The sequence below is a fragment of the Calidris pugnax genome, unplaced genomic scaffold, assembly GCF_001431845.1.
Source record: "Calidris pugnax isolate Ruff unplaced genomic scaffold, ASM143184v1 scaffold463, whole genome shotgun sequence".
Taxonomy (NCBI): Eukaryota; Metazoa; Chordata; class Aves; order Charadriiformes; family Scolopacidae; genus Calidris; species Calidris pugnax.
Genome location: NW_015091252.1, coordinates 106,209 through 116,395, shown reverse-complemented (window position 1 = coordinate 116,395; position 10,187 = coordinate 106,209). Strand labels below are relative to the sequence as shown.

The following is a 10,187-nucleotide window of genomic DNA, read 5'->3' as shown; positions in this document are numbered from 1 at the left end:
TCTGGAGAATAAGTCTTATGAGGAGAGGCTGAGGGAGCTGGGGTTATTCAGCCTGGAGAAGAGGAGGCTGAGGGGAGACCTTATTGCTCTCTCCAACTCCCTGAAAGGAGGGTGTAGAGAGGTGGGGGTCGGTCTCTTTTCTCAAGTCACAGGCGACAGGACGAGAGGAAATGGCCTCAAGTTGCGCCAGGGGAGGTTCAGGCTGGATATTAGGAAAAATTTTTTCACTGAAAGGGTTCTCAGCCATTGGAATGGGCTGCCTAGGGAGGTGGTGGAGGCCCCATCCCTGGAGGTGTTCAAAAGACGGGTTGATGTAGTGCTGGGAGGTATGGTTTAGTGATGGTGATGCTTCTTGTTTGTTGTGTGGGTGTCTATTTTTGTCAGTTAGGTTGACGGTTGGACAAGATGATCTTTAAGGTCCCTTCCAACCTAGAAGATTCTGTGATTCTGTGCAGATTGCTTACAGAGGAGCTACTGTAGTCCTAGAGCAGCAGTGCAGCCCCCCCAGTACCAAACCAATTTGCCCAGAGTAGAACCAAAAAGAAGGAAGTAAATTTCAATAGTTTATTTGGGGCTGTAGCTCGGTGGCGCATCTACAATACAGCGGTTTTCACGTGTGTGCTGATGATCTGACAGGATATGGGCCTGGAACTTAATAAAAAACCCAAGTTCATTTGGAAAGGAGAGAGACACAAGAATATGGGGAAAGTCTGTGCGTCTCTGTAATCTGTTCCTTTTTATTCATCAGCTTGGGACGACGGTAAAATCCGTGCCTTCACGCCAGAGACGGGCCAGCCAATGTATGTGATTCACTCTGCCCATAGCCTGGGAGTGACGGCGATCGCTGCTACAAGTGACTGTAAACGCATCGTTAGCGGAGGAGGGGATGGGCAGGTAATTTTTGCTCAAAACCCCAGCAAAAAGAGCAGCTCCGTGGTCCTGTCGCGGGGCCTGCGGATTCTCTGCAGCTGCTTAGTCAGGACGGGAGCTATCCTTAGCTCTTGCTTGAGCAAAGCACAGGGTTCAAAATATATTAGCTGTTGATAGATGCAGATCTCTTGCTCTCAGGGGACATAAAATAAAACAATGCCCTGGTTTCTTCTGGCGTGGCAGCCTTGGAAATTCTTTTAATGCAGAATATGCTCTTAATCCTTTGTGTTTGTCTCTCCCCTGTATTTGGCTGATCTGCATTAGTCATTGTTTGCAGGCCTCTGTCTAACTGTGCTCTAGCACAGATTCTCTGTCTGTCATTCCTTTGGAAGTCTTAGTCCTCTCCAAACCGACCTGTATGAATTCATTTCATACCACAAAGTTCACTTGATGTTGCTGTAGTGTCTGTGGGGTAGTTTCCTAATTTCCTGGGATGGTACTGTCCGGTTTAGGTGATGGTGTCAATAAAAGGCAAATAATCACCCAGTTTCTGATACAGTTATGGTAATACTCCAATACAAATAATGAGTTGCTCTAGTGGCCGAGATTGCGGGGGTCTTTTGTGCGTGTATGCTTGGACTCGGTGATCTCAGAGGTCCTTTCCAACCATGAAGATTCTGTGATTCTGTGAAAAATCAGAAAGTATGCTGTAGGCATCATACCTGTGCAGTTCTGTCATGGTTTTGGCCGGATTGGTCATGCTGTTTTTTTTCAGGCAGCATAAAATAAACACTGTGTGCTTTGGCTACTCCATCCACTTCATATGGTTGTGGCCCTTTTCAGTCTGTAAAAGTGACACTCCTCTTGTTTAAGAAACTTAATCACGGGGACCTTATTTATATTAAAAATAAATAATTAGACTTGGGAGGCTCACGTTCAGCTTCTTGCCTTGCATTGGGCTTTCTCTCTGTAGTCTGGCGAGCGCTCAGAACCAGGCATTTAATTGTACGGATTCCTGGCTCTGAGTTCATGGCTCTGTGCTTTGTTTGTGTACCCTGATGTGGAGGGTACACACACGCTCAGTGTCCCCCACAGGAGGTGGCACAGGAAGCCTCGACAAGCGAGGAGTTAAACTTGGGGTCTCCCAAATCTCAGGATAATGTCCTAATCAGTGACCCGTCTTCCTGCATCATCCCACACCTCAGTGAGGGCAGCGCCGCCTCATCTCCCAGCACAGAGACATTAGAGACAATGAGCCACTTCAGCCCTTCGCTAATAAAAGATCAGTTTTTGGATGATTAGCGCTAGAGGATGTGGAAGAGGGAGGACCTAGATTCTGTGTCAGCACACACAGACCAGCACTGGCTCTGGTTAGTTGATCTCTGAATTGAAAAGAGCCCGGCTGAGAGAAGAACTAAAGCTAAAGGTTGGTTAAGTAGAAATGAGAACTGCAGGGGAGCGCTTGCAGTATTCATTTGGAACACAAAAAAAGCTCTTCTGAAATGTTAATAGTTCTGTCAAAGTCGGTCACCCGGAAGCTGGGACTTTCAGGGGTGTTTCAGGGATCTGGATGCTCTGATAGTTTAGCGAGTGGGAATTGGGCATCTGGATCCCACAGCACCAGGCTTGGAAACGAGGAAGGTGGTCAGCTCAGCCTCTAAATTTCTAAGTTTCACTAGGATTTGACCTTAGTGGAATGTAAAGGCAAAAAGATACCATGAAGTTTGGCACTAGCAGGATGGTAAATGTAAGGTGTCACGGATCAAGCCCTCAAAGCAGAAAGATTTTTGCTGTTATCCCCACTGGGAAAAGAGGTGCTTTCAGGCACATATTTCACATCAAAGAGTTAAAGAGCTGGTTTGTATTTACTTACTGGTGTTGTGTGTAGCACAAATAGCAGGTACCCTTTTTATATTCCGCAGCAGAAGCTGTGCTCTTTGATCTTTAAAGCACCACTGGAAATATATCATGGACTAGATGCTTTTTGCTGATTGAGAGATGAGTGAACCGAAGCATGGGAGAGTGGAGACTTGGCAAAAACAAGGTCTGGGTTAATGGGCAGGAGTTCCTGAACCAAAGGGATTACACTCTCGGGAATTTAGCTCAGTTTCATGAGTCAGCTGCAGGAATAACCCACAGGAAAATAGAGATGAGTCTGTTGAGATTCAGTTCCTGTCTGTGTTATCCAAAAAAAGAAGAGTTCAGGAAAGCCCTAGGCATCCTCCTGAGCTGGGTCAGCACCAGGTGGTACAAGAGCAGATGTTTGTTGCTGATTTTCAGGTGAGGATCTGGGAGATCAGAGAGAAGACTCAGAAACTGATCCAAATTCTGAAGGAGCACACGTGTGCTGTGTCCTGCATCAAGATTAAGGAGAACGACCAAGAGTGTGTCACAACCAGCCTTGACAAAACGTGCATCGTCTGGGATATTGTGTAAGGGGACGGATAAGTATTGCAAGGCATTTAAAATGCAAGGAATGTCTCTGTTGGGTCACCGTGCCCTATTTGGGACACCACGTAGTGAGGAGGAGGGGAAAAAGAGCATTAGGAAATAAAAATTACTAGAAAGAACAATCAGTTGAGGGAATGTAGAACCTCCAATGCTGGAAACTTTGCAGAAAGGTTTCAACAAACATTTGGCTCAGGTGTTGGATCCTGCTTGTCCAAGGGGGTGTAGCAAGTGATTTCCTAAATGTCCAACTGGCTCCTTTTTCCAGCACTGTATGATGGCTGTTGAACTATTGCAGATCTGCAGGCTCTCTGCTTTGGGGTAAGGACAAGGAAATGTTTGCATAGCGAATAGCACCTAGAAAGCATCTTGGATTACAAATTTGCATTTAGTATGACACAGATCGAAAGTCTTCTGAGGCAGCTGTGATGGGGAACAAAGGTGATGTCCCCAGTCAGCTTTGTGAAACTCTGAGCTCAGATCAATACCTGAAAATATCCGAGTAGAAGGAGAGATCTGATGCACAGCACCAGCAGGGATAGTTAGGCAGTCAAAGCTCATTTTTTGACCCTATCCTGTTTTGGGGGTGTTTTGCAGGCGTTTTGTAAGAAAGCAAATATTTCTTGCCAACACGTTGTTCAAATGTGTGTGTTACCACCCTGAAGTGTACCAGATAATCACCGCTGGAACAGACAGAAAGGTGAGCAAAATTGCAGGAATTCTGTATGCTGTAATTCCAAAACACAACGTGTGGGGCTTGTTACGTGGTGAAACTCCGGTACCTCCACAGAGGTTGGTGTTAGGGGGCAGAATGTTAATGCTGTTTGTACCCAGCTGAGCTCTCCCCTCTGCTCCACTCCCCAGGTTGCCTACTGGGAAGTGTTTGATGGCTCTCTCGTCCAAGAAGTGGAAGGGTCTGCGTCTGGTACCATCAATGGGATGGACATCACATCAGATGGGAAGCACTTTGTCACAGGTGAGTAGGTGCATGAAGCTAGAAAGAGAAGGTTGTGTTAAGAGCAGGAAAAGGAAGGTGATGAACCAAGAAAAAAAATAGGACAAAGGAGGGGGTCAGCTGAAGGGGAAAATAAAATGAATCACTGAATGAATACTTAGAAAAAGGCTGTGGTTCAGCCTTGGAGGATCACAGAATCATAGAATGGTTAGAGTTGGAAGGGACCTTAAAGCCCATCCTTGGAAGGTGCCAGCAGGGTTATTTCATACCATGAATGTCACATTCGATCTAAAATAGAGAGTTTGCTGAGGAGTTCTCTCTCTCTCCCTTGATGGCTGCCACCCTGAGAACTCCTTGCCCCGGTGCCAGAGCCCTGAGCCTTTCCCTTCCACCTGAAGCCCCAGCGCTCGCAGGGTCCCACGTTGACTGTCCCTGCGGGGAGAGCACGGCTTCTGCTGGGGAATGGGCTGGGGATAATCCTCGTGTATCTTGTATGGGTATTGAGATGAATATTGGTTCTTTGGTATTATTGTTAAGTATTTGGTCTTATCCTATTAAATCTATTTATATTTTAACCCTCCTGTTTCTTTATGTTCCTCGATTCCCCTTCCAGGTGGGCAGGGGTCATCAGGTGATAGAATAATTTTCTAAATGACAGTAAATTGTTATGGGTTTTCTCAACCCATAACAACCTCTTAAACATTGGTCAAGAGCCTTTTGAAGGCCCTTCATATTATCAGTGCCTTCTGCTGGCCAGAGCTCATGGTGATGTGCTGATGCAGGTCCTGAGCACTCTACTGGACACTCACTCTCTACTTCAGTTGAGAATAAGTCATTTTTACTGTAACGTATCCTGCCATAATGCCCGAGACAATGTATCCCACTCATCCTAAATCAAATGAGTGCCTGAGTATTCCCCTGCCCGTGATCTGGGAACACGAAGCAGCAGAACTCTGTGTAATGGTTTGTTCTTCCCACCGCAGGTGGCGATGACCGTCTGGTGAAGCTGTGGGACTACGAGGGCACGGTGACTCACATTGGAGTGGGCCACAGTGGCAACATCACCCGTCTTAAGATCTGCCCCAACAAGAAGTACATCGTGAGTGTGAGTGCAGACGGTGCCATCCTGATCTGGAAATACCCAGAATTGCACTAAGAGCTGGCACAGGAGCTGCTGCTTCCTCGGCTGCCCCCACCATCCTTCATCACTTCTGCAAATCATCTTGGCTGTTGTTATAACACTTGCCTGTTGTTGTTGCCACCTTCCCTGGCAGTCTCTCTTGCTTTCACGTGGGCTCTCTCTTCCCCACCCCTTTCTGTCCCTTCCTTTAATGAATAAATTGTGTAAGTTCAGTCTTCTGTGTTCATTTCCATTTGTCTGGTGCTGATTAAGGAAAAAGCCCTCAGCTCCCACTCGGGCGTTTAACTGGGAAGCTCTTTTGAGTGAAGCTTTTAAATCTCTGTTCTCAAAGGAATACAAGGACGTTGGGGCTTCTTCGTTTGTGGTGTCCAATTTAAAACTCTCTGCAGGGGCCTGGTTTTCAAGAGTGAGAGTGCAGTCGTTTCTAAAAATGCTTGGCTCTTTCCAGCCAGACACACTCCGATTCCTGCTCCTTGGCCTGATTTTTCAAACAGGCTCCAAATTTGCATGAAATATAGATTTTCTCTGAGAATGAGGACCCGGTATCATTTCGGCTATTAAAACCAACAGCTCTCAAGATGCTGTTTGTTTAAAGATCAGTGCAGGCAGCTGGGCTGTGAAGTGATGTGAGTGAAGTAAATATTTCTTTTGCAGGCACTGAAGGCCTGTGAGAATTCTGTCATGAAATTAAAATGGTAGCAAAATGTTGCAGTCCTTAATGTTAAGGCTTACAGATGTTTTAGTTAACGAAGATGATGATTTAATGGCAGTGTTTGCTTGATACTGTCATACCTGGATTGATAATATTAGCTGTTTCGGCAGGCAATGGGGGGATGGCAATTTAAAGGTATAATTGCTTATTATTCTTCATATGCCACGGAAAATGTTTACTGCTCATACCACAATAAGGGTGGATCCTTCTCGGAGGGTGTCTGTGCACATACGTTGTGCGTCAAACACTGTGCAACTCCTGTTCCTTCTGGGTGAAATATCTCTGCTCTCATTAATGGAGTCTCCAGCAAAGGAATTAAGTCATTCCTTACTCTTTTTCTCTGGAGTCAAGACTGGATGCTACGCAGCGATAAACACCCCAGCAGGTTCTACGAGCTCCGCAGCAATGCTCGCTGTGGTTTGGAAGGCAGGATCCCGCCACTGGAATGTGGGATGGAGAGGCAAAACATCTGTGCTTGTGCCAGGGGAAGGAAAATGGGAGTGGAGCCCGTGGGAGCGACCCAGGCCGTCCCAAAGACCTGTCTCACCACCACCTCCCTGTGCTCTACGAGGTGCTGGGTTGCTGAGATGCTGATAACTCCCCGGCAGAGTCCCATGTCAGCAAAGCAATTCCCATCAAACGGCACCAAACCTGTCATTACAGGTGGGAGGAGAATCCATGTACCTGTTGGGGAGACAAAGTCCTGTTTCGGTGTGATACAAGGACCAAATCCCTCCTCACTCCTCCTGCACAAGCAGGTTCCTCATGGCTCGGGGGCAGCAGAGCAAGCCAGACTGTCCCAGCTCACCCGGCCATGTCACCCACTGGCTCTGTGGAGACAGGAGCTGGCACACGAAGAGTAAAGGCTGGTGACCCACACTTTCTGTTGGTGACAGCCAGGCAGGAGGCTCCGGCCCCATGTCTGTCACCTTACAGATTTGAAAACTGGAAGCGCAGGGGTCTTTGGAGAAGTCCTCTCCTGCACATCTTTCTTTCCACTGTGAAGTGACATCACTTTATCAAAACCAGACTGAATTTTAAGCGTGGACACTGGCTGAACTGGTTTGCTCTGACGTAGCCAGACGATGTAGGTGACTGCCCAGGGTGGTGGCTGGTACCCTGTAGCAGCACCATCTCCCCATTGTGCTCCGTTGTCTCCACACAGAGCTGTGCCATCATGTCATAGAGTCATAGAATCACAGAATGGTTTGGTTTGGGAGGGACCTTAAAGATCATCCTGCCCTGGGCAGGGACACCTCCCATCACACCAGGTTGCTCCAAGCCCCCTCCAGCCTGGCCTTGAACCCCTCCAGGGATGGGGCAGCCACAGCTTCTCTGGCCAACCTGGGCCAGGCTCTCACCACCCTCACACCAAAGAAGTTCTTCCCAATATGTCATCTCAATCTCCCTTCTTCTCAGTTTAAAACTGCTCCCCATGTCCTATGGCTCCCTTCCCTGATCCAGAGTCCCTCCACATCTCTCCTGGAGCCCCTTTAGGGATTGGAAGGGGCTCTAAGGTCTCCCCGGAGCCGTCTCTTCTCCAGGCTGAACCCCCCCAACTCTCTCAGCCTGTCCTCACAGCAGAGGGGCTCCAGCCCTTGGAGCATCTCCGTGGCCTCCTCTCGCCCCGTTCCAACAGGTCCACATCCTTCTGATGTTGGTGGCCCCAGAGCTGGAGGCTGCACTTGGGGGGGGGTCATCCCAGAGCAGAGCAGAGGGGCAGAATCCATGTGTTGGTGGCCCCAGAGCTGGAGGCTGCACTTGGGGGGGGGTCATCCCAGAGCAGAGCAGAGGGGCAGAATCCATGCCCCCTCACCCTGCTGGCCACGCTGCTGGGAATGCAGCCCAGGATGGAGTTGGCTTTCTTCCCAAGAAGACAAGCTCATCTTCCCAAGCACTGCTCTTCTTCCCATTACGACCTCCTGGCACATCTCTCACCAGCACAGCTACATCCCCAGGGAGCCCCTGGAGCTTTACAAATGGCTGTGACCTCCATGGACGTTGTCGAGGAGCAGATGTGCAGAGTGACCTGTGCCGCCAGTGGTCGGGCTGCATTTGGGAAACAGGAACTGCAGGCACAAATTTCCCCATCGTGTATTTCCCTGATGGCAGGAACATTGTATTTTACCGTGTGAATGTATTCATTACACTGTCATTAGTCACGAAGACCAGCTAATAATGGAGATCTACAACAACACCAGTTGGCCCTAAGGAACGTGCTATCGCCATGAAGCGCTGAGGAGTTTGGTTCCCCCTCTTGGCCCAGGCAAAGGCAGCTGATGTTTCTCCAGGGGTATCAGCTAAAGCAAAGGTGTCTCTGTCACCCCCGGCATCTGCTCCTGACCTCCCTGCCCCTGTGTCTGCCTGAATTCTCCTCAGGAGGAGGAGTGGCCAGGGGTAGAGAGCTCTCCTTTTCTGGTACATCTCAGCCGCCCAGGCTGAGGATGCCCCCGAGGAATGGCCATGGCCCTGTGGAGATCCTGGCTGGGCGCTGGGTCCGTACCCTGCCCTATGGGGTCTGGGTTGTGTGATCTCCCCTGGGAGAGGGAGAACCTGCTGCAGCCCTTCACAGCCTCCAGCACCTTCAGCTTCCTCGTCCACCTGGACGTACCATCCCTGGCTGCTGGCAGAGCTCTTGGAGACCCATTTATCATCAGACCTGAACCACCTCCCTGTTGTTCCTCCCCAACAGACCTGCCCTGCCGTCAAACTGGGTTTCTGCTGGTGCTCCCTGCTCTGCCCTGAGCAGAGGGGTCCTGCCTCCCAGCACCAAACTGGTGCTTTCCCAGTCCCCTGAGGTTCCTGAGTGAGCAGACATGGAGCTGAACGTCCTCTGTGAGCTGGTTTGGATTACCCTGGAGATACCTGTGTTGCGAGACCGGTTCCCACCCAAATCCCCTGTGCTCCCCCAGCCTGAGAGAGCCCGGGGTGGTTTCTGCAGCACAAACCCTGCTTGTGGCTGGTTTATGGGGGCTGAGTCCCCCTTCCCACCCCCAGCTCCAGCTCCTGCAGTGGAGATCCCATCATCTCCCTTCAGAGGAGATAACGGGTGAAAAGAGCCGGGAGAAACCCACTCCGTGAAGCAGCCAAGGACCATACAGATGCTTTAAAAACAAAGTGCTGTTGCTGCAAACACCGTGTGGTGGTTCCTGCAGCGCGGGGTGAGCCACCGGCCGTGTCCAAACCCAGCAGAGCATCTTCATCACAGTCCATCAGCACGAGGCGAAATCCCCGGAAAAGCAGCATTTACCTGCCTCGGTGCTGCTCCTCCTCAAGCACACGCCAAAAAAAGACAGGGGCCATGCATCTTTAATAGGGGTGCTAAATAACTTAGTTTGCTATCTATAATTTAATTATAGTTGCAGAGGGTGAATAAGGTGTCTTCTGCAGGAGGAAGCCTTCTCCTGCTGCCCTGAGCCGTAAGAGCAGATGTCACCATTGGGTGGGGGGTTGCTGGTGGTTCTGTAATCACCCCCCTGATAACGGTGCCATCAGATGATGAGCCCTGTTTTGCCAGCAGAGCAGCACTGGGTATTTCCTCGGGACATAAAGAATCTCTTAGAAACCATCTCAGGCTTTGATCACCCTCATTTGCACCCAGAAAGTGCTTGCCGTTGCCAAAGTCTGCCAAAGCCTGCACTAACATCACCCACCCCCCCAGTCTGCCCAGTACTTGGGTGGGGTGCAGGCAGGGTGCAGGCAGGAACACGGGCAGGGAGATGGGCAGGGGGGAAGGCAGGGGGCAGAGGTGCAGGCAGGGACATGGGCAGGGGTGCAGGCAGAGACATAGGGGTGCAGACAGGGAGATGGGCAGGGGTACAGGCAGGGAGGCAGGAAGGGTGCAGGCAGGGACATAGGCAGGGGTGCAGGCAGGGAGATGGGCAGGAATGCTGAGAAAAACATGGGCAGGGGTGCAGGCAGGGAGGTGGGCAGGGTGTGGGCAAGAAGATGGGCAAGGGTGCAGGCAGGGAGGCAGGCAGGGTGCAGGCAGGGAGGTGGGCAGGGTGCAGGCAGGGTGCAGGCAGGGAGATGGGAAGGGTGCGGGCAAACATGGGCAAGGG

The 10,187-nt window shown here is 50.2% G+C and overlaps 1 protein-coding gene across 1 annotated transcript in view; it reads left to right on the top strand.

Annotated features, from left to right (window-relative positions):
• The window catches only part of LOC106898708 (cilia- and flagella-associated protein 52-like), a 16,865-nt gene extending 11,279 nt beyond the window's left edge, over positions 1-5,586 (top strand). The window contains exons 2-6 of the mRNA XM_014960117.1: positions 749-894; positions 3,151-3,302; positions 3,916-4,018; positions 4,183-4,294; positions 5,257-5,586. Coding sequence (XP_014815603.1) covers positions 749-894; positions 3,151-3,302; positions 3,916-4,018; positions 4,183-4,294; positions 5,257-5,429 — 686 coding nt within the window. The 3' untranslated portion in view covers positions 5,430-5,586. The remainder of the gene's footprint in view (positions 1-748; positions 895-3,150; positions 3,303-3,915; positions 4,019-4,182; positions 4,295-5,256) is intronic.
• The last annotated feature ends 4,601 nt before the right edge of the window (positions 5,587-10,187 follow it).